Source organism: Oxyura jamaicensis, chromosome 1 (genome assembly GCF_011077185.1).
Source record: "Oxyura jamaicensis isolate SHBP4307 breed ruddy duck chromosome 1, BPBGC_Ojam_1.0, whole genome shotgun sequence".
NCBI classification, from domain to species: domain Eukaryota; kingdom Metazoa; phylum Chordata; class Aves; order Anseriformes; family Anatidae; genus Oxyura; species Oxyura jamaicensis.
Window position 1 is genome coordinate 99,622,670 of NC_048893.1, and position 27,906 is coordinate 99,650,575.

The window sequence follows — 27,906 nt, forward strand, 5'->3', positions numbered from 1 at the left end:
AGAGTACTTAAATAAATTTCATAGTAACTCTACCCAGATTTGCAAGATATATGATTATTCAAGAAATCATGAGGATTTCTCCTTTCACTCCTTGAATGTAGAACACAATCCTAAATTTCCTAGAAATAGCAGACAAAGTGTAATTGTCCATAAACTCTGGTTATATTTCCTTTGGGTTTTCAAACAGATCACAAACAACATTTGCATTTGCATACAGTGCACAGATGGCACTTTGACACTAGCCTGAAGTACGTATCTTTCAGAGCTTATTGGGTACACTCTTAAACTTGTGACCTCTGTCTATTATCATGCTCTTTGTATTGCAGTGATTTCCTTTTTCTTACTGAAACAATTTTATTGTTTCTTCTTTATGTAATTCATGTTTGTTAAGAATTCTACCATGTAATTTCTATTTTTTTTCCATTCAGATTACAGTAGTTTGTATTTTATGTGAAAGAGTTATAGAAAACCTCACATCTAGTAGTATTTTTGATTAAAAATAAGAATCTGTACATAGATAAAATTAAATAGTTACCTGTCCTTTAATAAAATAAGAAATGCAATCACTCTAACATTCTTTATGAGGGAAAGTAAGAGTTTATTTATGGTCAGAGCTTTTTCTCCTTCCTCTCTTACTGAATAATGTTTACGAGGACTGGACTTCTTGAGAAGATAGTAAAACTTACTGTGGGACATAAGCATATAACCAGAGAATAGGTAATTTCAGATATAATTTTGGATAAAATTTAAAATGGAAATTCCTTTTTCATCAAAACAAATGATGTTTTTAAAACTTCCATCTCTGGTTTAAGTTAAAGGGACTTCTTCAAGAATTCTGAGACTATAAGAACCCTGAAAACTTGGTTTTAGTTTTCTTTGTAAGGACACACTGCTTGAAAACTTTCACAGCCTTTTGAGGGAGGTGTAGATATCTTAATTTATAACCTCAGTTCCAGGCACTTCTAAATGACATTTAGGGCATTATGTATGTATAATGGAAGTATTCATGACTGTGTGAACTTTAATTTTGTGGAGTCACAGCAATTACAGAATTCTGTTAATCAAAATGAGGCACTGAGTCCCTTGGGAGGTTTTGTGGATATTTGTTGAGGTGATTGCCGATGCTGCGTTTCCCGTCGGTGGCAGCGCCGTGGAACAGATTTGACTGTGCCTTCGTGCAGCCCCTGTCACATCCCCGCTCTCCGTTCTGTTGGTGGCAGCTTCCAAAGCTCCAACTTGTTCTGCACTGACTGTGTGTTGGGCCCTGTCATAAATCACCGCTGAATAGGTGGCTCTGTGTTCCTGTGTTTAAAACGGCCCTGAACATTGATTAATGTGGCTCTTCCCTCGCAGAACAATTGCCGACGCGCATATGCACATGAAAAGCTCTCCCAGTGCAAGAGGTGGCTTTGTCCTGCGCCCTGCATTTCCCCCCTCCCATCCTCTTTAAGTTATTCCCTTCCGGGACTAACCTGGCCCTCAGCTAATTGATTACAGGGATGCAGGCCGGATGGTTTTGGCCGACAGCCCTGGGGGCAATGAGAGCCTTTGGCAGGCCTCGCTCCTGGCTGAGGAGATTCCTGCAGGCTGCTGGGCTTGGGACTGTGGCTGCTTTCTGTGTGTCATCTGAGGACTCCTTTCTTCATTTTATTTTTATCTTTTTTGTCACAGTGGATAATGTGCTTTGGTTGGTAGATGACTAAATGGCTAAGACTGGGAAATGGGCTTTTCCCAGATTTTGTTTCAGCCTTGGAGAAGAGTGTGTAGATGTAATGATGGAGGGTATATGAATTTGGTACTTCTCTCACCATTGCACAAATTAGCGTTCCTCACTCGTTGTTCATATGCTTCTACTTCTTTAAAACAAACCTCTGTGACAACCTTTTGAGAGTATGGTCTTGTCTTGCCTTTGGAACACACGTCAGTTAATGTTCTGAGCGATATTCTACAACTTATCCCATTGGCAGGGCAAAGACAATGCAGAACAGGATAACATTGGTACTCTTTTAAAAGTTTTTTTCCGTGATCTCTACTTTAGTAGATCTCATTTTTTAGTTGTCTTTATATATATATTATATATATATATATATATATATATATAATATATATATATATAAAGGTAAGTAAGTTTGAAATGGTAGCTCCTTACTGAAAGTAAAATGGTTGCTATGAACTAGTAGCTACCTAGTGAAGTCAACTGCCTTCTAAGTCTTCAGGTGACAGTATAGTTAGGATATAGAAAACTGCTTCAGAATGCTGAGAAATTGATATCTTCCTTGCTTTACCAGTTAGCAGCTTAACTCCTTCCTTTTGGTAGTATGTTATGAAGTAATTTTGTGACATGTCAAGACAATAAAGAAATATATTTAAATATATATTTAAAAAGTGTTAATATATTTTAAAAGTGTTAATTAAAAATGACTTCAGTCTGAAAATGTAATTTTTCTGAGATCAGTAAAGTGCAGGCATGTTTTTATCATGTGTACTTACAAAGTACTTTATGCTGTATATGTATATAACTCAAATTGTGTTTTTTGTTTTTTTTTTCATTCTGATCAAAATTATAGGCAAAAATATTACTACTGGAATTTGTGTTTATAGTTATAGGTGTTTCCTTCTTAGCGACGGATACTTCATATATTATTGTCTTGAGAATGTAAATGAAAGTTTATTTCTACCTCCAGAAGAATTAGCGAACATCAGTGTCTTTTTTCTCATTAGAACCTGAACATATGGGATATAGTAAAAACTTTCATAACTTAAGGGATGCGCTCTTTAATTTTTTCTTCTTCCAAGTTCTTCTAACATTGATTTGAGTGTGTATATATATGTGTAAAAAGAGAAAACAAAACAAAAACAGCTGCCTCTCTGTTCATTTTGTCTCCCAATCCAGCAGTCTAAAGTAATCTCTTGTTTTGAATATTCAGTAAATAAATGTGTGTGTGTATATATATATATGTATATCTTTGCATTTGTTTGCAAAAGTTTCTCGGGATGTTTTTTAATCAAAAACAATGCACAGCGAAAAAAGGGGAAGGAATGTTATAGCTTATAACTCTAAAATTGTTTCCTTTCACCTTTTCCAGTCTGTTGGTTTTCTGTTGATGACTTTTTTTTTTTCCCTGTTGGAAACCTGCATGCTTAAAGACCTGAATGACTTTCCCACTTTAATTTTCACTTGTGATACATTGAATGTGTCTTTGAATCTTTTTCAAAGTAGAAAAAAGTTCAGACATACCTCTATTTGATTGATGCGCACATTATAAAAATTCATCTTTTGTATTTATCTATCAAAATGTTAATGACCTGATTATGTTTTAATGTGAATTTGACATGATGGTATGCTATAATTATGAAGTCTTGAAATACCCTATGGCTTTGCCTGAACTTGTATCCAGTTTCAAACTGTATGCCCTGTTTTGTACTTGTAAGTACACTTTGATGAAAGAGGCAGCAACATGCAAAATAGGTTTTGCTTCTGAAGGTTGCTATTGAAGCTCAAGTCTCCTGAAATTCAGTATTTTGCATTCTGTATTGTTTAGAGCTAACAATCCAAAGAATGTGAATGCTCTTCCAAAGAGCTGTTTAGAAAGGGAGAATAATGAAGAAAAGGTTAACTTAATGAAACTGCCGTTTTTTGAATGTGGTAAACTCAGCACTTCCTAAAGAAGTGCTTTGGATTGAAATCTAAGTCAGTGTCAGAAGAGGTGATGGTAGTTTTCAGAACAGACACGCTACGGTATTTCTTTATTTTTCCTTAGGAAGAGGAGGTGAGGCTGACTTGGGATATCCCAAGCCTTGTACTGTTGTTTTTCATCTGAACTACTGTTACTCCATCCTCCCATGTGTTCTCTTGCTCACAGCTATTGTTTTCCTTGGTCGAAAATTTTACAGAATGTGAGATTCAACTTCCTTTAGTTAGACTGTGCCAACATACTCCACAGGACATGCTTCAAAAACTGTAATTATGTAGATGTTAAGAAATTTGCAGTGGAATAGGATTTGGAATCAAGAGCGGAAGGCTTTCTGGTTAAGTCCCAACATCAGCTCTTTATGGGTTTCTGGGCTTCTTAAACTAGCTCACATTCAGATGCTTGATCTAAACGATGTTAGGTCCTCTAAAGGAGACTGTTTTAGCTTCATCTGAAAGGAGTCACAGAATCACAGAATTTTAGGGATTGGAAGGGAGCTTGAAGGATCATCTAGTCCAACCCCCCTGCTGGAGGAGGAACACTTATATCAGGTCACACAGGAACACGTCTAGGTGTGTTTTGAATGTCTCCAGAGGAGGAGACTCCGCATAGCCCCTGGGCAGCCTGTTCTGGAGTCCACCGTCCCGCGCTGCATTGCTGCTGTGTGATGCATACTGAAGTACACGAAGCGGCAATGTTTGGGACTCCTTTCAAAAGCAGACTGGTCTAAACTTGAATGCATATGTACATGTGTTTTGAGGCATAGCAGGCAGGGATAAGTCCTTTATCTGTGGAAGGTGACCTGGACAAGGAAATCCATCTGTAGTTAGCAAAACAAAGATCATAGGAGTCTTGAATTTCATCAGTTCCTGGATTACTTGTTTGTTTGTTTAATGTGTCCTCTTCCCTAATAAATCCCTGATCTAATGTCATGTAGGGAATGAATATATAAATATATTATGAGGGAGATTGGTGGAAATATGTTCCTATCTACTTCTGCTTTATCTTATTCCTTCATTTCTGCCATGATCTTGTCACAGTAAGAAAAACAGGCGGGGCCTTGAGGAAATCCACTTATCCAATGCTTTATTATTTTCTTCTGTGCAGACTGTAATCATGCCAGAGTCTTGCAAAACATTTGGGGAGATTCCCTCTCATGTGGATATTCTTGTAAGCTGTTGCTGTGTTGCAACACAAGCTTGTTCTGGTATTCTGTGAATAAGATAAATGGTCTCGCTGCTCAAAAAGGGACTGTTGATAAAGAAATCCCAAGGCTGTGTCCAAAACTGGATTTTCTTTAAATTAGTACATTGTACTACCTCCCTGAGCTCTACATAATTAGCTCTTTCTGTTTTTGTGGGTTCATCGACTTGCATTCATTGAAGGATTTAGAAAATTGGATAAGATACAAAGTTAAAGCTTAAGCTGATAGTTAACAGTGAAAGCATATCAAAAACAACAACAAGAAAAAAACATGCAGATACAGTGGCAATTACTGGCTGAAGCCAAAAAAAAAAAAAAAGGGGGGGGGGGGGGATTTTGCTCCATTGCTGATTTCTGCACCCAACCATAAGCTTCATGCCTCTCCTAATTAACTTCATGCTGGTGAGCAGATTGAGAATGGCTCTAGTCAGCGCTAAAAATGCCTGGAAACATGCTGTTTTACAGCCGTATGCAAAGTTGCTGATTTTTTTTAAATCGCTGCCAAAAGCCACAAGACATAGATGCATGTGTTTCATGCTAATCACAAAATAATAAGGTAATTGATATTCAACAATTTAAAACAACAAACAGAGCCCATGCTATAAATCTGGCTGGCTGGCTTTAATTAATAATAGTGCCCACTGTTTGAATGGAACCACAAAGGAAGTAGTAGGAACTTGGTTCTGAAAGAGGTTTTTCCCCAGATGTTGATAAGGCATTTAAATGACTCTTCTTGTCTCCAAGAAGACAACTGAAGAACTGGTGTTCTTTTTCCATTGCCTGCAATAAATTTAAGCAAAAGCAAGATTGTAGGAATGTTAAAACTCCAAAAAGGTCTGAAAAGGTTGCTGTTTCTTTGTTTCAGATTAGTTATTGCTCCTTAAGGATCTTATTTCAGAATTTGCCTGGATTGTTGAAATGATGTTTTGAAATTAATTTTACCCCTTCTAAGGGAATATCTGCATGGCACTTTCAGATGTTAGGGACTATTCTATGTTGCAAATAAACCAATGGCAGAAACAGTTGTATTGTTAATAGAAAATAAATAAGAAAATGAGTATGATTTGCTAGAAAAGGTCCTGGTTTTGGCAGGGATAGGCACAATTACTATTCAGAATCTGTTCTTTAGCTGAGGGGATTTTATGGAGGGGTTTTCATTGTTGTAATTCTGTCAGCTCCAGTAGACAAAATTTTAGGTTAGGATGAGATACTGAGGGTTTTTGGTAGCACTCACCTGTTCTAGTCATACTGACAGTTAAACCTATCAATAATGGTATACTATTTGGGTGATACACCTTTGGTTAAAACTCCTTTTTTTTTTTTTAAAAAAAAAAAAGTTTTAACTTTTATGTGTTGGATCGTAACTTGTAGGAAAAAAAAAAGATTACTTTTCTCTTCTGAAAGACCTCTAGGAACATCTTGAATGATTTTACTGTGTAAAGCATTATAGCATTGCATTGTTAGCTCAACTAGTTTCATCAGGTTGTTTGTCAGTTTTGATTCCATGCGTGTTTTTCCTGTTTCTTTGTATATTTGTTTTTAAAGAAAGTGGGAGAAGATAGCCATAAATTTATGATGAAACTTATGATGAAGAACCCTTTTCATCTCCACTGTCTACCCATGTTCCCCTGTAGTAGTGATTACCTCATAAAATTTCTGGTATAAGAAATGGTTGTTGCAAAGGCCTGTGATGAATGCTTTATTAACTGACTACTTCCATGTAAATCAAGATTTTTTTTTTTCCTTGGAATAACAATCATAATAACATTTTTTAAAAGCTGTGTTCAAGGAGGAGCTTGGGTAATTTTCCTTCTGGAAATGCTTAGGAAGGGAAGACTTTGCTCTTTTGGCCAGATCAAACAATTATTATCAGAAGGAAAAGGCTTAAGGGCATGGACATGGAAAGTATGCTCTTTTGTTTTGACAACCTGCATGTGACAATCCAGACAAAAATCCATTGCTCCTCTTTCATTATCATTTCTAATTAAAGTGTATTTTTCAAAGATTAGGTGTTTTCTAAGACAACTGCCAGAAAATTATTTTTGTGTCTATTTTGTTTGTCCCATTAAACTGGGAATGGTGCATTATTTTGCTTAATTGAGGTATTGTTCTGGAAAAAAAAAAAAAGAAAATTATCAACTTTCCAAATAGGAGAATTTCAGCCTGTTCTTATAGCCTGATAAAATGGCTTCCCTGGTTCAATATAGTAATAAAAAAAATCCAAAAGGAAATTCTTATGAGGGACAGATATGTTGATGGCTACTAAATATCTAAGTCCAGATCCAAACCCTTTCATATTCACAGTTGCTGGCTGTTGGAGCTGAGCTCTTTAATTAGGAAAACAATAATTCCCTTAAAGGTGTTACTGGGGTCTAACACTGAGCAACACGGACCTTTACCCTAATCCTGCAAGGAAGTTTTTGTGTTCTCATGATTTTCAGGTAAGAGATGTTTGCGCTGGAGAGGTTAATAGAGAAACAACAAAGGGAATCATAACGTGGCATTTTTTAAATATTCAAGAGAGTTCAAAAAGGCACATGAAGAATGCAGCCTGGAGTCAAACTGAAATGGCTTTACACCATCCTTGAGTCTTTCAGACCCTCTGTTGCCTTGGGCTCTCATTACTGAGATAGCCTGCTGGGTCCGTTGCATGGACCAGTTTTCCCAAGGATGCAGAAGCCTCGAGAACCTAAGTATAGAATTGTCTGCCAGTGATGCAGTGATGTAAACAGTGTTGTTTTTTTTTTTTTTTGGTTTGTTTGTTTTTAGGCAGTTTAAATGTGGTATTTTAAGAACTATTAAAAGGAAATGTGGTACATCATTAAAAAACTGATCATTTAAAGTTAAAGAACTGATCAGTTAAAGAACTGATGATTTACTAGAAGTGAGCTTCAGGGAGATGTGCTGAAGTTTTCCTATGCTTCTGTTGTTGCTCATGGACTTTATTCCCTCTGACTTTTTCTAGTAAATGTATGATCAATTTAGCCTAATTCCATCCCTTATAAATTTACCCCTGGGAGAGGGGAAAAAAGTGAAAAAGGAAAAAAGTGTTTTGCTTCTGTGTCCTTTACTTGGATCCCTGGTTCTGGTAAACAACAAAGTTCTGGTGCTTGCCATTCTGCTGCCATCTTCTCGTGCCTGTATCTTCTGGGAATTCTTCTGTCAGTAACATAATAAAACAAACTTAGCTCACTTTTCCTGCTCCTACTATGAAGCTTGAGTACCAGCAATTCACATTGCTGCTAGGCCCTGCTAAGCCCTGCAAGGGCAAAGTCATGAATGTGGAACTCTTAACAGCAGTAAAAGAGGAAATAAAATCTAGTAGATTTGTTCCAGTTGCAAGTAGTTCATTTATCTATTCAGAGAGCTTTTTTTAATGCTGTATTTCTGAGAAAATAGTAATACGAAATAGTAAAAATCAGGGAGTCCATCCTGGCAGAGTCTGTAATGAGCAATTCAGTTAGGATGAGTGTAAAACCAGAAGTGAAAAGTATGTTTGGCACAGTCAGGGAGAAAAAAACAGTTAGTTTCCAGCTCAGTTCTGGGATATATGTAAATATATATATATATTTTTTTTTCTGGAGAAACTTTGAGTTAAAAATAACAACTTTCAACAGGTTTCTAAATATTCTGCTGGTTTGAGTTAGTGGTTATTTCAAGGCCAGTTGAGATTTTTATTTATATATATGTATGTATATTCCAAAAGCTTCTGACTTTGACTAATAATACTTTATCAGTAAACATGACAGTATTTTTGTATCTGCACCATTGACAATTAAAATTTGCCTTTACATTATGTTACAGACAATTTTTATTTTTATTTCCATTTCCACCCACATCACCCACATGTAAGCTCTTATGGTGTCTTGCAGAGACTTTTGCTCAGTAATTCTATTTTTTATTATTAGTTTTTTTTTTAATAAGTGTCCATGGAAAGCTAAAATTCAAGTCCAGGCAGGACTTTCAAAAAAAAAAAAAAAAAAAAAAAAAGACTGCTGAGAAGGCTGAAGAAATCCAGCCAGAAACAGAAAATATTGGAAAATTACACTGTTAAATAGTTCACAAATACAGACTGTGTAGGATTTGTGTAACATAGGTGTAAAAAATTAATGTATATATGCAGGCAATTTTTTTTTGTGTTGCTTGGCTTACAGTTCAGCACTTGAATACTGCCACTGGCAGTAAAGATTTGAAGATCACAGTAGGAAATAATGTTGCTGGTAAGAAGCACCTTCTCACATGCTTTACCACTAATTTGAAATAATCAGTTTGGAGTTTCCTTGATACGTGTGTTATTTTTGAGTTTTTTAAATTACAGAATCACAGAATAGTCTAGGTTGGAAGAGACCTCCAAGATCACCGAGTCCAACCTCTGACCTAATGCTAACAAGTCCTCCACTAAACCATATCCCTAAGCTCTACATCTAAACGTCTTTTAAAGACCTCCAGGGATGGTGACTCAACCACTTCCCTGGGCAGATCATTCCAGTGACTAACAACCCTTTCAGTAAAGAAGTTCTTCCTAATATCCAACCTAAACCTCCCCTGGCGCAATTTTAGCCCATTCCCCCTCGTCCTGTCACCAGGCACATGGGAGAATAGACCAACCGCCACCTCGCTACAGCCTCCCTTCAGGTACCTGTAGAGTGCAAATTAGATGTGTAGTGTTTTCTAGTGAGTGCTTGGTATTTCTCTCCTGTGTTTCTGAATTTGGCTATCCAACTAAAAACATGTTTCAAATAAATCATGCCAAGTTTAAAAGCAAACATCTTCCTGTGATTTTTTTTATGCAGCTGGTAGAATATTGTTGTGATATAGATAAACTAGCTATTTTAATATATGTATTATGATAGATAAAAGATAGAGAGGGAAACAGTGTAGGAAATGCCCAGTTCAAAGCAGTTCTTAGGCTCATAAGCAAGCAGAGAAAGATAACAATTTAGTGCCACCTTGGCTCTGTAGCAGTGAGTTGGCTCTCAGGAGAAGGAGGGAAGCTTCATTGTTCCAATGCAGAACAAGACACATTTTCTAGGTGAGATACTGAAAATGGAAGCAATTGCCCTCCCTGTCTAGCTTTGTGCCCTTGACTTTAAATGTATGTATACAATGTTAGTAACAATTTTCTCTGTGTAAACACAGGAAGAGCAAACATTGGTATGTTACAAAGGGTAAGTGGAGTTTGAGGTGAATACCCTGTAGGTAAAGTGGACTTGAAAGAGCATTCCAGCAGAGCTCTGGCTTTTCTGTGGCTATCTCAGTTGTCCTTTGCCTTGCTCAGAATTATGCCATCAGTATGTTCTTCAAACTCCTGGAGAAGCAAATAAACCTTGCCTCTGCTGGGATTAATTTACTGCAGCCTGAAGCAGCAAATCTCTTCTGGCAACCATTCGTAAACTGAGTAAGCTGCACCCTCACATCTGTTGGCAGCATGAGTTCATCGCAGAAGACAGTGTCTAAGAAGACACCAGAGTGGCCAGGATGGGAGAGCGAATATGAGTCTTTAACAAGTGAGAGCTATGGCTTTGAACATGTTCAGTCTGTTCCTCACATTGTGTAGAGTCTTCTCTTTCTCCAGTATTTGTATAGTTCAGCCGGAAGACCAAAAATCGTTATGCTGTGAGAAGATCATTCATTCTGGCTTGGCCAGTTACTTAATGGTGACTTGATTCAATTTATAGTTTTAGTGAATTTACTGAAACTTTAATAAAACATCTTTTCAGTAAAGTTAGTAGAGCCCCAATTTTTCAGAGAGACTATTAATTACTGAAGCCAGATTAATAATTTATGTTTATGGATTGCTTTTTTTTTTTTCCTTGATGGCCACCTATACCTTACCAAATTGCTTTAAAACTTTATTCTGTTTAATTAGACTTTGATCCTCCTCAGAAGTGCTCAATTAAAAATGGGATAACATTGAAAATCAAAATTACACTCAAGACCGTAAGCTCTTTGCATACCTCAACATTTACTGACTTCAGACTTTTCCTTCTCCACCTTAATTGTAGTACAAAAGTGACCATCTTTATTCCTAAATAGCACTTTTGAAAGGAACTTGCAGACTACCTGAACAATAAAATGATCTTGCCATGGGATTGTAGCTGTGGGGTTCTAGAGACCTGAAGTTCCCTTTTTGCTCACTTACCTTGGACAACTTTTGTATATCACTTTGACTTTTTGTATGGCATTCTCCCAGCTATACAATTGAGATATGACTATAGGCATTACATTTAATATTTCTGTAGTCTGGAAATACATGCTACTCCTATAAAGGCATTCTAACTTGGCTCTGAACTGGAAAATGTTTTCAGAAAACAAGTATTGAAGTCCATGACAGGTAAGATGTACATGTGTGTTCAGTAAAGAAACAGGCTAGTTTTATAACTGTGGTTCATGACAAGTCTTACATGTTGATTTTTTTTGTCAGTGAACTATCAGCAGCAGCTACAGAAATGGTAAAAACTAAAATGAAAAAAATAAATGCATGAAATAAGTTAAATAAATACAACCCATCTGTTCGTAAGTATTCAGTGAGCCAAAAAGAATGAAATGTATTGCATGCGTTGTTCTGAACGAGTTCGTTGCTTAGTTCTACAAATTTCTGTCAAATTGTTGAATACAATATAAGCTGTTGAAACTTGTCAGAATTAGTGTTCAAAATACAAAGATCTGATGTTCCTTTAAGGTTTTTGGTTGCGTGTTGTTACTAACATTCATAAATTATCCTGTGATTAAGAAAAATGATGTCGCAAACAGAAACGGTTTTAAATTGATGGTGAAGCCTGTGAGTTAGTAACTCTGTTTTAATAGAAGATTGTTTTGTATGTTTTGCTTCTATTTCTAAAATTATTTGGTTCCAAATGGATCTTGGGTTTTATGTGTAGTCAGACTCTTTTTGTATATTCAGTACAGCCTTTACTTATGTTTATACCTCATTTATTTTGTTTAAGAACTACTTATGTTCTTTTATCATTTAGTTTTCTATTGTTGGTGCCAAATCCTGAAAAATTGGTCCCTGTAGTATGTTGCAGCCATTAAATACCAGTCTGTTGCAGAATATCATTTGAACTTATTAAAATGTGATTCATCTGGTGCCAAGTTTATTCAAAAGCCTCGTGCTGGCTGGGCCAGGCATTATATATACATCAAGGAAAAAAAAAAAACACCCTCCTGTGGGTAGAGTTGGACAACTAATTTCTGTAAGGTTTGTTAACTCCTGTCTGCAATGAATCCAATAGGTTGCTGCTGTCCTTTTTCTATTCTTCATTTATGGTTTTTCTTGAGTGGCCGAGGAAGCAGGAGCTTGAACATGTGAGCTAACAGAACTGTGGTCCTAATCCCCTAATTAGACTATCTTGCACAGATGGTATTTAGATTCTTTTTTGTGTGTGAAGAAAGCATGTGGTAACAATATTCATGAATTTTTATAAGATCAAACATGCTTCTTAGGTTTTGCTTGCATATTTCTTAACCTTGTATTTGGGCCAGACCACTGGGTGGAAACAAATGTGAAATTGAACCTAAATACACAATGAAATTCTTACCAAATCACTTTACAGCATGCAATAAATAAGTAAAGCCATTGCACCACACCAGTGGTATTTGTGACGAGGCAACAATTTTCTTCATTATCTTGGTCGTTGACCCCAAAAGTAATATTCAGTAAAGTGTGTTTTATTGCATTCATTCTGGTCTTATATCCAGTAGTATATTATAAAGGAGCTATGCTTTAATTTTGTTTTGAGTAATAAACACTGACAAAGACACTCTAAATTGTCAAGTTTAAAATACAAAGGAGGTTAATTTTCTACAGAATGACTTAAGCATTTTGGACAAAGTGATTTTATAATGGTGGTGTCAGAGGGAGATGCATTATCAAAAAGCATTTGCACTGGAAAGTCATTGGAAGCCAAATTTTTTTAATCTATCACATAAATATCCCTAGTATTACATATGATAAAATTTGAAAAAAAAACATACTTGAAAAAAAAATGTCTCTGATAACAGTGTTCTGCATTTTCTTTTGTATCACCTATGGAACCAACAAATACATAAATGAAGCATCATAAAAGTTGAGATTTCCTGTGTTTGAATCTTATATCGAACTTGCCAATTACAGTGACAGTTTCACATTCTGTCTGGCACATACAATGGTGTAATTGGAATCAAATTGCAGCTTTTAAATTGTCCAGAGTGGACTTTTCCATAAATGAAACTGGATTTTTCCATGTTGTTCTGATTTAAAAAATAATAATAATAAAAAAAGATTCACTGAGTTTTGTTACCACTACTGAATGTGTTTGAAGTGTGGAAGAGATCCTCATAAGGCCTTAGGAGGAAGACAGACAGGCAGACAAGCAAGTAACATCCATAGTGTGAAAACAGAAGATGATGAGAGGTGAAGAAAAGTTATGAAATAATGGTTATAACCATAAATGTTGTGAATCTGATATTAATGAAATTCAAGAGAATCGTGTAAATACTAGCGTTTTTTAAACAGACTATATTTGAAGACATGAGTAGTAATGGAGGTGAATGAGAAGAGTAACAAACTGCTTTATTGTTCTAGGTAAGAAAGATGAGAATTATCTCACATAACAGAAAGAGTAATCTAAGAGTAAGGGATGTGGACACCAGCATATCAATTCCTCTATCTCTGAAGTTCAGATAAAGACTTGGAAAGGACCCCATGAGAATGTGAAAGAGATGATATTGTCAACTTTTTAAATTCAAAGTGGAAAATTAGCAACGAGTAAAAGTTAGCTACGTCATCTCAATGACTGAGAAATAATGGATAAATTAGGATTTTAGCCACTGGAGTAATTAAGTATATTAAAAATAAAGAAATTGGTATTAAAATGATCAGATTCACAGATACAGGTTTTGTGGGTGCCATTAAATTCTTCATAGCTCTAGCAATTTTTTATTTTTATTTTTTTTGGGGGGGAGAGGGGGAAGTGGGGAGTTTCTAAGAAATACATGCATTTGATATTTTTTTTATGCACAAAGGTAACTTGGGGGATTTATTCTGTGCCCTCTAGAGGAGACAGGCAGCCCATGTGGTACTAGAAAAAGGGAGCTAATAGTTTCCATCTGAAAGATGATTAGTTAGTTACGTGTAGTGAAGTTCAAATGCCAAGTCTTGGTACATTTGCTGTCCCACGCTTCAGAATATAGGATTTTGTTTCCAAGTTCATTGCTCTTCAGGAAAAGAAAAAGGCTAAAGATTTTGTGTTGAGAACTATATGTTATTTTCATTAATGATCCAACTTGTCCTTCCTAATAATTCTCTCATCTCCCCAGCATATGAGAATGGACAAGGTTTGAAAGTTCCACGTTCATTGTGATTGTAAATATCAGTGCCATATTTTTCAGCTAGCTGAATGGTCAACCTAGGACAAAGTGCAAAAAGGAAACATTAACTGCAACTGTTTAGGAAGAATCATAAAGCACATCTCTTGAATCTTATCAATGTTAGTAAATATGTCTAATGGCTTTTAAAGACCTGCGATGTTGGAGATTGTACTGTTTCATCTTGCATTATTCTGTTCCCTAACATCTACCCTGAATTCTTCTTGCAGCAGTTTAAATCCATTGCTAACTGTTCAGTCCACTAGGAACACAGAGAATTGCTCTCACTGTTTGCAGCAACCCTTGAGTATTTGATGGCTTTTACCATACCCCAATATCAGTTTTCTCCAGTCAATTAATGTCATTCATGTGAGTCTTATTTTTGTAAGTTCTGCACAGTGATTACAGTAGCAAAAGTAAGAACATGTTTTCATGTAGCTGAAATAGATAAGCGTTTGAAGAAAAGACTCTTGTAATTATGATCATCTGCCAGGATGTGAGAAACTATGAAATTTTGGTGGGATAAAACCAATCTTACAGCTCCATTGTCTGCTTGAAGCAGGGCCATTGTAGTTTGTTCTTCCCAGCTTTCTAACTCTGTTCTTTCTCCACTGTGAGAGCACAGAGTGATGATCTCATGATGCCCTTTCACAGGATGTGTTGCATACAAAACATGCCCACAGAGGTGTAGAGCTACTGTATTCATGCCACAGAAAAGACATGCAGTGGGAGAGGGAACACATTCCTCTCTGTTCGTTTCAGCTGCCAAGAAGGCAGACAAAAGGATGAAAAGATGAGTTAGATAGCAGATGGAGTTGCAAAGAGAGATTTGGGACACAAGATAGGAAAACACAGGTGCATGTGTTCTCCTTACCTTCATACTGAATGGCAATGAATGCCAGTACCACTGAAACAGGCAACGTCAGACTCTATCACTTTGGACTTTTCAAAATCTTTCCAGAATTTTCTTCTTACTAATATGCCAGTACTAAAAATATTCCAGAGAAAACTGCTTTTCTTAAAAAAGAATGAATTTTGTTATAGTGAATTGAAGCATAGAACTCCTGCAATTCTCTTAGCACACTTCCAGTAGACAGACAAGTGTTTTCCAATAGCATAGATGACAAAGTAGCAAAGTCTCTGCTGCAGGAAAAATTATGGGACTATAGCACAGTCATCCAGTCACTCACTGAGAGGTGAATGCTTGTTCTGTATGCCAGGTGCGTTGCACAATGATGAATTAATTCATTTGGATTTAGTCACAGTGAGCAAGAGGAAGATCTCTTTGCTGTATTTAGAGATCAGATTTTGCTGATTTAGAAGTTTGGCAGGGCTCCTGCTATTGAGATGTCTGATTTTTAATCTAAAGAAGCAGCTATCAGGACTGGATAGAAGCATGAAAGGAACATTGAAACTGATGAACTTTTCAAACAATTGTTGAGTGATCCCAGTGGTATTGAAAAGTTTATGTAGTAGCCTGGGAAAAAAGGGAGACCTGGTCCAGGCATCCTACTGCAGACAGAGCTTCAGTCTATGGACAAAGGAATATGGACAACCTAGAAATAAGATCTAACAGTTTAGCTAGCTCATCTATTTCTCTTTTGGAGGAAAAGAGACAGCAAAATCTGATACCTCCACAGGGAGATAATAGTGCAAACGAAACAATAAATCCTTCTAACAATAAATCCTTCTGAAAGTCACACAGTTACCTTAGTTCTCTTGAAAAGGTGAATAAAATAAGTCAGACATGTAAGAATAACATTTCTTTGTCAGGCAGTTTTTCCTTTTGTAAAGGAAGGAGAGCGTTCAGACTGAAGAAAATGAGAAGGGAGGAGATTTTTATTTTTTTTTAATAGACTCTGATAGTTTAATGTAATGGTTATAGACGTAATCTAATGTTTAAAGAGCTTTTGAAAATAGAGTAGATGCTTTTCCTTAGATCTGCATACTTTTTCCTCCAGTACTGAAGTATTTTATGGGAAAATTGAAATTTCAAAGTAAAATTGGACGGTTAAATTAGAAAGTCATCTACACAAAAAAAAAAAAAAAAAAAAAAAACACGTTGGCTGTTGCTCAGTATTGTGTAAAATAGCAAGAAGAGAGAAGTATTTTTAGTCCTTTGCAATAGGAAGAAAAGCTACAAAGAAGCTGGTATTAAAAAGCAGTGTTTGAAGTATATAGCATTAGCAGAAATATCTTTTTTTTTCAATGGGAAAACTGTAAAACTGCCTTCAAAGGTGAGAAGAAATAGTTATCTCACACTTTTTTTTTTTTTTTTTTTTTTAAATTATTTCAGTATGTTTGATATTTAAAATGTCTGACTTGCACCAGCAGAAGTTGGGACAATTCAAGAAGTGGATAGGCCAAGTTTTATGAAACCACTAACTAGTGCAGACTTTAATGGAAAGGACCACATGTCTTGGGATTGTGTCTTGTAAAGAGTTGGTATTACATACAAATCTTCCTCTGCTCTACAGCAGTGACAGCTTTAAAAATGTGAGGTTTTATGTTCTAGAGTGAAGCAAACCCCAAAAGACCAGTCTGTCTTTAAATTAGTCTGTGGTTTATGGTAATGATCCATTATTATGAATTTGTGTCTTTATAAGCTGCTGGCTAGGATTGCCCTTACAAAGGGAGAAACTAAAGGTGCCTTCTTTAGTGGTGGGGTTTAAGATTGTTTTCTTCAGCATTTCTGTAACCTAATGACAGGGAACTTTCTGCTGAACATGCTGATTTAAAACTTTTTATTCAACATGATGACTTCTCTGCATCCTACTCTGAATGTGTTAGTACTCTATCAGCAGTCTGATGAGAACTGCTGCATTTTGGTGTTAGGAAATAGAGATCAAAACAACATTGCAAAGTCCATAATCATCGCCATCAGGATTTTGTTTTAGTAGTGAATCTGACATGGTGGGACTATCATGTAGTGTAGAAGAGAAGTGAGAGGAAAGGGGTCTGTATAAGTTCATTTATTCTCTATTTGGAAATTGGTTTATTTGTGTATTGAGTTTCATTTAACAGGTGAATGTTTCATCATACTTCCCTCTCTCACCCTTTTAATGATAGCATATTTTAAGGGAAAGACATATCTGTTTGTCATTAAATTACATTTTTCTTTTTGTAATTTTAACTTTAAAACATTGTCTTCCATTTCTCCATGGATAGCATGAGTCTCCAAATACTTGTATTAGGACTTCACCTCGTGAAAAGGATAAAATAATTTTAAGTTCTGTATCAGCTGAAGCTAGTAATCTAGCACTAGAATGATGAACAGTAAGAAGGTGAATTCACCTTCATTTAAGGTGTATGGTAGGAATGTCAAATACAAGTAATGATCTTACAAAATAAAAGTGACTGAAGATGAGACGGTTTATGAAGGTATCAGAAGATGACTGATATCTGGTGAGAGTCAGCTTAAAAATGTGTGGTCATTGTTAAGTAGTTAAGGAAACATTTGTGCTGTTGGTGAAAGTGTAGGTTAGATCTGCAATTACATATACATCTTTGATCTCAGATGTTCCAGGGACATGAAATGAGACTAGAAGTGATGCAAGGGAGAGCTGCAAGAATAGCTGGCAGAATGATTAACCATGGTTGTAAAAAGGAACTATAAGAGCATCTCTACATAACTTAGTGAATCTGAGAACTAAATATATGTGTGTGTGTGTGTATATATATATATATATATATATATATATATGCTATGTGAACGGTGCAGAAACGGAACCTCTCTATTGAAGACTAGTTTTTACCCAAGAAGAAATTAATACAAAATAATCTTAAATACAACCTGCCTAGATTTTTAAAAAGGGTTTTTAAATATATGAAATGTGAGGCTTTGAAGCAGCTTTTGGGTTGGAGTTCTAGCAGTAAAAGTATAAATTTAAGACATATCTCAGTAAATTTATTAGAAAGTTTATATGCTTCTTATTGGAACTAAGGACTAGCTTTGTTAATCCAGAACATCTGTACTGATCATTTGTTGTTATGTATGAGATTGTGAGAATACATCTTTGAATGAAATGTATCAAGAAATGTATTTCAAGAAGGGTAGGGGTTTCTCAAATGCATCCAATTTAACTTGCATTTAATTAAAGCTTCTACAATGTAAAGCAAAACCGACATCCTGTGAGTGGGATGGTTGATGTTTTTCATTGCAAGTGAATGTCATGCTGGAAAGTGTACTACACTGTTGCCTTATAACATGCGGTTAACTATTGTTCGTAGTGTATCTTTTGTTCCCAGCTTGGTCTGAACATGCATAATTACAGGTAATGGAAGACAGCTGTGATGTACCAAACATACTTTTTTTCCTTTTTATCTTGTTTGAATGGATAATGTCTCTGACTGGCCTGTCCCTGACTGTGAAAGCTATAGTTAAAGTAGCAACACAAATTCTATTGTAAATCTCTATTTTTATTCACTTATGAATGTTGTTAGGAACTTAATCCTGGTATTATTTTTTTCTTTTTATTTTGACAAGATTGATATTTTTTCTTTGTCTTATAATAATATACTTGGAGGACCATGCATCAAGAACCCCAAATACCCAAGTTATTTTACAAATATTTTACAATAGATATATTTCACCATTGAAAAAGAGTAATTGTTGTGGCACTGTCATAGTTTTTAAAGGCGTATTTTGTTGAGTAACTCTCAAATGTTTATGATGTGTGTTGTCAAGTGAACACATCTAGCAATTCCTTTTTGTATATATTTCAGATAACAGTTGAAACATTTGTTTCAGCTGTGTGTACCAGAATGATTTTTATGTGCAGAGCCATCCTGCAGATTCCAGGTGTTCTTAATTATTGGTGTATTTGTAAAAAGAAAATGATTCATTAATCAAAACGGTTATTCATGCTTTCTTACCAAACTTTAATTGTAGCATGGATGTTTCAGAGATATACCCTACTATATTGCAGATACACCTGAGGCTTAGCTAATAGCTTAGCTACGTTCATAGGTAAAGTTAATAGGCTCTTTGGGAGAGGATTTACTGAACTGGATACAACCCAAAACATACCTATTCTAGACATTAAACTTCAAAGAAAATTGTTGTATACAAGTAAAATTTGAGTTGTCTGTTCCAATCCAGTTCTGGTTATAAAGACTAGATGATTTACTGTGATATGGTTGCCTAGTTTCTTTTTAATTGCCATTTTATATAGTTTAATTTGACAGGCTCCTTCTCTGAGTCCCTGTTCTCTTTTTTGAGAGGCATTTTAATGGTTTTGTTTGTGACTGTACATATATGCCCCTTGCTTAATCTTCTGTATTTTGAAATCCATCTGCAGTGAGTTGTATGCTGATCGCTTTCTTCAAGGCTGCATTTTCTGTCTGAGAGTGTGTCACTCTTAAAGTAGTCATTCTGAGGCTTCTGAAGCTTTCAGCTAGTATGCAACAAGTGAAATGCTAAGAAATGTATTCCATTTGCAAGTATTCCTGGCCTGTTTTCTCTGAAATGAAGAAATCTACTGCTAAATTCACATTTAAACTCAGCTATTCCTATTATAAAAGCTGCTTCAGTTGCAACAATTAATCTTATTGTCATTAGAAGGAGAAGGGAACTGTTCTTGCAATGAGAAGATTACAAGTTTTAGACAGGAATACGTTTTGTTTAGCTGTGTTGATTGGGACAGCTTGCCTGCTCAGAATGATCTGCATCACTTTTTTTTTTTTTTAATGCTTTTTTTCCCACAAGTTTGGCTAAAGTTTTGGTTTAAATATAGGGAAGCTATTACTTTATCTGACTCCATCCAACTACTGTGAAATGTTGGGTAAATAGCTTTACGTGGTGCTGAGACTGTCCAGCTCCCAGAAAAGAAATACAGCCTTTTTTTCCCTTCGTGTTTGTATTTACACATTTCATCTCAGAAGTGCCATTGACTCGAACATTGTTTCCACAGTGGTTCTGCTTGGTTCAGCTGACAAAACAGAAACTTCAAAAGCAGAGATTCTGGCTGGGAATGCATCTCATCAGAGAACTTTCTTCACATTATCTTGATTATCAATCTGAATATATAATTCTATTGAGTATTTTCCAAAGTATAATTGGGATTTTTTAATCCAACTGTTTAATTCAAATTAAGCCATTACATCTTTCTCATTTCCAATTCAACTCCTTTGGCTTGTCCTGTAGTTTGATTTGGTGCTCTGAGATGACCTCAGTTTCTCCTGCCTGCATCTTAATGCTTTGGTTTTCGGTTAAAGGCTAACTTGTATGAAGGCAGCCAGCGGGTATAGTAACTTTTCATTTCTGAAGAGGAATGATTTCTGTTGCTGGTCATTACTGAGGTGTTCAAAGGGCTTGGTAGGTGCCTGGTTGACGCAGCTACCAGGGTATCTTTGACCTGTAGAGATGAAGTCTTAAAGAGACAAACGTTACAGGGAGACTTGGAGAAAACAATGGACTTGGGTGGAATTTCTTAAATGAAGTAACTTTTCAAATATTTGCTTTTTTTTTTTTTTTCTATTCAGGGAGGGTGGAGTGTATGTTTAGGAATTAGCAAATGCCATGTATGAGGTGCTTATTTAGTAAGGTGCTAAATGATCAAGACAAGTTGGCCTGATGGCACTGAACCCCTTCTGAGCCTCATTTCTTGAGAGGAACACAGAAAGAAGCACACAGAGGTGGAGAGGGCAGCTGATGGATGACACCAGTGGAAACTGAACTGTTAATGAAGTAATGGGAAGGAAAATAAGAAAACATCATCTCTGAGCTGATGCCTTTTGTAGTAGCAAAGTGGAATGACTTTGGTTCTGTCCTCAACACATGAAGAAAGCAAAGCCAGAGCTGAAGCCAGTGCTGTAAAATAGGTTTGTCAGCTGTTTTACAAAACAGTTTGAGTGGAAGTGTTTAAGGACTGAAAAAAATGAAGTGTTGTATTTTGATCATGGTAGCTGGAGTTTTTGGAAAGTCTTCTAAAAAGAGAAAAATCTAGTACATGAATTAGAGAGGAAAATCATCTGTAAGATACTTCCCATCTGATTCATAAATAATGTTTGGACTTGCACATATCCAAAACAAATCCATTTTTGAGTCAGCAGTTTGATATAATCCCAAAGTTTTCCAGGGTCATTCTTAGAATAGTCTCATTGTCTGACTACACAGCATGGACTCATCTGAGATGACAGGAAAATCTTGATTCTGTGTACCACAGCAAGAGCAAATCAGATGTTTCCATTCCTGTCTGCTGGAACCAATTTTTTGCAGCCTTGGCTTTTAGTGCTTTAGTAGCAAGTTCCAGAGGAACGGTATCTAATGTGGTGGCTGGGAGGGTGGTCTGGTTTCAGATCTGCCTGATGCAATATCTGACTTCCTGACTGGTATCTTTTTAAAGGGGGAGAGAATTTTCGAATTGTCCTGATGAATAGCTCCTTGCTGGGAGGATTATGCTGTGAGAATTAACAAAAGGAGAGAAATCTTCATGTGATCCTGTCATGCAATGAATAATAATAATAATAATAAAAGTGGGAAACATTTGTGAGTGATAATTGGTGATAATTGTAATGGAAAACACCTGGGAATGTTAAATGTGCACCTAGGCATCTGGATGTACTATTGTTGATGAATAAAACATCAAATATGTAGAGTTGCATATACTTATTTTTTTCATAGCTCAATCATTCATAAAAAAGGGAAAGAAAAAAAAAAAAACAAAAAAACAAAACAAAACAAAACAACAAAAAAAAAACAAAAGAACAAACAAACAAAAAACTTGCTTTCTCCTTTCCCTTCAGGTGAAAAAACTACCAATTCTGGATTTTTTTCTTTGCTGTTGCTTGCTTTCTCCTTCCTCTCCTACCTTCCCCCCCCCCCCCTTTTTTTTTTTCCTTAAAGGATGGGAATAAAACAGATAATTACTCAGCCAAAAGAAGATGAAAGGCTTTAAGATAGAAAGCATATAAAGAAGTAGCTTTCAAAGCTCTCTTTTAGTATTTGTAACTAGAAAAAAATACGTATTTTCACTACTAAATTCCAGGCTTTTTGTACCAAATAAAAAGGGGGAGGGGGCATTAAAAGTTTGTTGAGTTGAGAATATTTGGTTGTTTATTAACAGGAGTAAGAACTTGCACAATAAGGTAATTAAAAATACAGATAGAACTTTTGTTACAGTCTGCTAATGACTTTACACAATTTAATACATACAGATTACATTTACTGATTATAGTCTTATATTCCAATTAATAACTAATTTCATCATTTTAATATGCATAGTATATTTTAATATGTACAGCATTTCCATAGATGAAGCACCATTGATCTATCTACTAAATAGACCTATTAATGTTTCAAGTCTTCTTCCATTTTCATCTTAAACTTCTCCCCAGTTTTAATCTCACTTTAATTTTCTTTTTCTGACTAACACTAGTGAGGTGAAAACTCAGTGAGCAACCAGTGAGAGTTAGTTTAGCCAAAATCTAAGGTTAACAAATAGTTCCAAAAAAAACACTTTGGAAGTATCCATTTTTTCGTAGAGTTTTTTCATGCTCTCAAGACCTCAAAGATAGGTTTGTCTTAATGTTTTGCATTAATTAAGGTGTTAGGAATTTTTTCATGTTAATGATACTATTGTTATTGTATTGCTTCTTCCATTTCTCAGATGTTTTCTATGATTGTTCCCAGATTTAAATCTGGAACTAAGGAATGAATACTCCTTCAAGTACTGTCATGTACGTATTGAGTTGTCTCTTAAAGTGTATTCACATTTTGAAAGTTGATGCACAGAAATTCCATTTGAAGTATGTGTGTTTACTCGGATTCATACTTGCCAACATTTTTATTGCCTTTTAACTCTCTAATCGTTATGGATTCAGCCAGGCTAAAATGAATTTTAGTTAATTAACTCTACTGATACCGAAGTTCTTATTCCCACCCATCGCAAAGGCAAACTTCTGTGGACAATTGACACTGAGGGGGAAAAATGATTTGTAAGGCTTTAATTGGTGTAGGCAACGTGGAGAACCTAGAGTCCAGTTTGATTTTATAGCTCAAGTAGCAAGTGGTATATTGTTTGTTATTGTCCCCTGTAGATGGAGCATTTTTGTTAACTACCTTTCCGGAAGAGTAATAATGGAATCTCACAAACACTTTTACAAATAAAGGTAAACTTTAAGGTCCAAGGCTGGGATATTTAATGACACTTAGGAGTCTTTTGCTATACATGGATGAATGTCTTGTGAGACTTCAGAAATACCTTAGCAGGCGTTTAAGTGAGTGGGTAATTAAGTTGGATGAACATACTTCTGAAAGCGTGTTGCCAACCAATCATCTTTCCTGCACTCATGACTGTATGAGTATTTAGGTGCTTGTAGCTCTGCTCATAGGGCTCTCAGTAACTAACTGGCACTCATCTTGGACCAAGTAGATAGCCTGTTTCTCATTATTCAGCTGTAAAAACTTGCCTAACAAGATATTTGATAAAGTTTGGAAGACACTGGTATGAAATAATCTCAGGAGTATTTCATGCCTCCTTTTCCTGGCTAATGCTCTTCATTTAAATGATGGAGCAAAGTTTATGAGAGCAAATGTATGTGGTTGTCCATCTCCATGTCTCCCATGTTTCCCTTAACTTTTGTCAAAAAACATAAATAAGCACTGTCAAAACCGCAGATCCAATATTTATGTAAAATAATGCAGGGAAGATACAGCTGAATGTGCTGATTTTCCAGCATGTTCAGTAATTTTGTCTGCTCACTGAGCGTGAGATAGAATTTTCAACTAGCAATTTCAGATATGTTTTCATCTTGCAGAAACTTTTTTTTGGCAATTCAGAGTGTGTGCAGTATTTGGTTGGGCAGCTAGAGACATTGTATGTTGGTGTGATGGCTTGCCACTGCCTTAGCGAAGTGCCCTGTTTAAAGCTGGAAAGTAAAACATGAGTTTAATAAATAAAAGATCTTTTTGCATATGCGTGTGCACTTGCACCTGTGCATGTATTCTCAAATAAGCATTCTTAATCTCTGCTAAATGTAAGCGTTTTAAGCTTCCTTGCCGGTTTTCCATTTGACTCGGCTTGTTCCTTCTGTATTTGTTAGATGTTTCTCTCTTGGATGAGTCTTTGTCTTTTGAAGAATAAGTAAGTTACCTCAAGATTTTATTATGGTTTTACTGCTTAGGGTTGTTATAAAAATACAGTGTTTGCCACAAAGTATTACTGTTTAGGTTGAGAAGCATTCATGTCTGAAGAACCTCGATGATGTGTTTTGAATTTTGATAATGGTATTATAATAATAGAAAATTTATGGTATGATGTAAACGCTGCAGGCCCTGAAGTACAATAAAACTGAGCTTGGTTCCAGTTCCAGCATGTGTACAACTTACTGCAATTGCTTTCTGTCTGACTTGTCTTCACCTACTGAAATGAACAGGAAACTCTCTACAGCATTGATTAATATCTGAAGTGTTTCAGTTATGCTGAATGTCAGATGAAGGCATTTCATGTTTATTTTACAGTGAGGGAGAAAACTATAGTATGATAATATAATAATATAGTATGATATATATAATATATATATATATTATTTTTATTTTTAATATAAAAGTGATATGGGAGATAGAACACCTAATAGTTTGAATCTCTTTTCCAGACTCAGTTAATTAACCTGAAGCACACATGGTTTTTATTCATGTCTAACACAATAGAGAATAATTCTACAGCATTTGTTGCAAAATTGGGATAAGTAAGAGGATAATGAAGCTGTTCATATCTGTAACTTGGGCCTTTCATAAAAGATATCTCAAAAATAAAAAATTAGATATTTGTAATTTCATTCAGTACAGCTTAAAAAAAAATCCATTACTGAACAATATTCAACTTTAGTAAACGTAGTAGATTTTTTTCTTACTGTTTTCTGTTTTCTACTGTGTTTTGAAAGACTATTTCAGAAGTGCTTTGATTTGAATGCCAATGCAAGTAATATTTGCCTTCTATCTTTCTTAACTCATTTCAGAGTCATAGTTCATGTAAAGTTGCTTATCAGTGAGTTAATACCATATATTACAGGTAAAGATCCTAAATTTGTTAACTAAAGGTTACACATTCGTATCAATAATATATTGGAAGAATCTAATAGCATATGCAATAAGCGTGCATGCTGCTATTTCCACATTGCAGGGGAAAAAATAAGATTACTATGCAATTACCACTGAAGATATTTTATACTTTTGTACAAAAGGTGTTGTTTCACATAGTATCAATAATCCTTTTGTGGTGCATCTTACTTTAATATAATTCCGGACGTTAAGGTTGTTGAGTCAAAATTAGTAGGGGCAGTACAAAAGGTATATATTCTTTGCTTTGTCTGCTTTTAAACGGCATATAAAAGCAATTCGGATACTGGGTGAGACGTAATATGTAGAAAAAGGTGAAAGTTTTTTATTGTGCTCAGGAATTGTGTAGTACCACTTTCTGGGACTCACTATAAGATGTTTGGCATCAGGCACCTAAGATCACCGATTCAGCCACTTAATTATGATGCTAACACTCAGCAGACTGTCTTTTACACTTTATAAATACATTAGAAGTAACTGCTTGTTAGGCAGAAAGGCAAGTATTTCAGTTTCTCTATAATCCTATTCTAAACTTTACCCCTTTCATCTAGTGGAAAAGCTTTTTTTTTTTTTTTTTTTTTTTTTTTTTTTTTTTTTCAGGATTTGAAAGTACATTTTTTCAAATCCAGACAACTTTTTTCCACAATTATAATGAAACACTTGAAGGTATATACGTTTTATCTCCTGACAGTTACCCATCCTGAATAAGCCAAAATAAAAATAAAATAATAATAAACAAACAACAACAACAACAAAAAACAACCTTCCTTTTAGCCATAACATTACAAGTTTGTATCATTTTTTAACTGGACAATGTCATCTTCTGTTGTAAACAGTCTTATTTCAGTCTGCATGTGAACATTGCTAAGATGTCAAGCAGTGGTTACATGTCAAGAGAGAATTTTCACACAAAATGTATTTTAGTTTTTATCTTGTGTGACACCCCTCCATTTGTCTTTGGTTTGCTGAAATTATCTTGGTGTCTCCTTCCTTCATATGCCTTTTCTTTCTTCGTTTGTATTTCTTGTCATACTATACCTCCTGAGAAGGCAATCCATAAAAGGGAATTTTGTACTGCCTCCTAAACACTGAACCTCTAAAACCGATTCAATACCTGGAATAAATAAAATAATGCCCTATGTGATGAATTGGTGGTTTCAAATCTTATTGTTCTTCCTTTGTGCATAGCTAAGAACACCGTTGATAAAACAGTGATTTCCAGTGAGGGGTTAGATACAGGTCCCCCAAGGGGGCTGAGCACCCCGTGAGAGCACAATTTATGAGTGGTGCCTGCAATTAGTACCCATTATAATTTTTGTATGACAAATCTACTTCAGCAGCTTTCCTTTTGGTTAGTATGAGGCTCATTGCATTTGCAGTATTAGGAGATATGTAACTTCCCTTCTTCATAGCAGTGAACAACTATGTTCAGAATTATTTCCCATGTTTATTTATGTCGGGGCTTCACTGGAGCAATATTTTTAAATGCACAAGTGGAGGCCACACTTATTTGACTGCTTGTTTCATTTAAAGTTCCCCTTTGGACTTAGCCAAATGCATAGAAAGATTTTTATGCTTAGTTTGAAAAAAAATATTTTTAATTGTTACTGTTTAGTTAAAGCAAAGTTTATATTTTGAACAGAAAATGTGAAGTGTTGTGTAGATAGCTGCGGAAATCACTGTCATCTTTAAGGGCTACTCTTCACATAGCTGGTTTTCTTGCAGTGAGTGTGAATATTATCTATTCACACTTATACAATTATATATAGTTATATATAACTGTTGTTCGGATGTAGCTCTTGAAAGACTTGCTTATTTGTGCTTCCTGTTTATTTATTTATTTGTTTTCTTTTGTTTTTCCTTCCGTAGAGGGTGAAATAGCCCAGAAATAAAGAAAACTGCTTTCATAGAAAGTGTAGAGGACTACATCCTCTAATACAAGTTTGGACAAGTTATTGGCTTGAAAATAGTTATGAGTCCATGTTTCAGAGGATTCTTCAGAGAAAAAAATGTCGTAACGCAAGTGCCCCTTCTGACTTCCAAGTACTGCTTATTCTGTATGCTAGAAAGAGAGGATATGGCTACACCTGTTTCTTTTCTTCTGGGATCCTACTTCTGCAGTTAGGATGAAAGAGGGTCAGTGAAGCCTGCAAGCCTATTCAAAGAAAGTCGCAATGTGAGGTATATAACGGCAAATTATGTGTTGAAGACTTTTTCCTTTTAGACAACTATTGTGACTGTGGGCATTTAGTTTGATTTCAGCAAGGTGAGACAATAAGGATAAGGCAGGTTGTAAAGTTTTCACAGTCCTCCCAATGGGCAAAAGTGGAGCAAATCCTGAAGTTCAAGCTTATTTTTCTGTTTTAAGTAATAGCGATAAAATTTGCTTTGACAAAGAACTCATTGCCTTTTGAACACTGTTTTTATTAAATATGTTTCTCATGGTAAAAATGAGAGAACAGTAAAGCTTCGCCCCCCCCCGGGGCCCCCCCAAACTGGATTGATTATTTGTCATTAACTCAGAATAGTTATGCTGTGTAACTATTTTGTTCATATATGTACTTGCTTGTTCTTCAGTTGTGCACTTGTTAAGATACTAGAGTT

The 27,906-nt window shown here is 35.5% G+C and overlaps 1 protein-coding gene across 1 annotated transcript in view; it reads left to right on the forward strand.

The window, feature by feature from the left end:
* ROBO1 (roundabout guidance receptor 1) overlaps positions 1–27,906 on the forward strand; it is a 645,922-nt gene that overhangs the window by 485,952 nt on the left and 132,064 nt on the right. The window contains exons 6-7 of the mRNA XM_035333114.1: positions 9,050–9,115; positions 10,765–10,835. Of these exons, the coding sequence (XP_035189005.1) occupies positions 9,050–9,115; positions 10,765–10,835 (137 nt within the window). The remainder of the gene's footprint in view (positions 1–9,049; positions 9,116–10,764; positions 10,836–27,906) is intronic.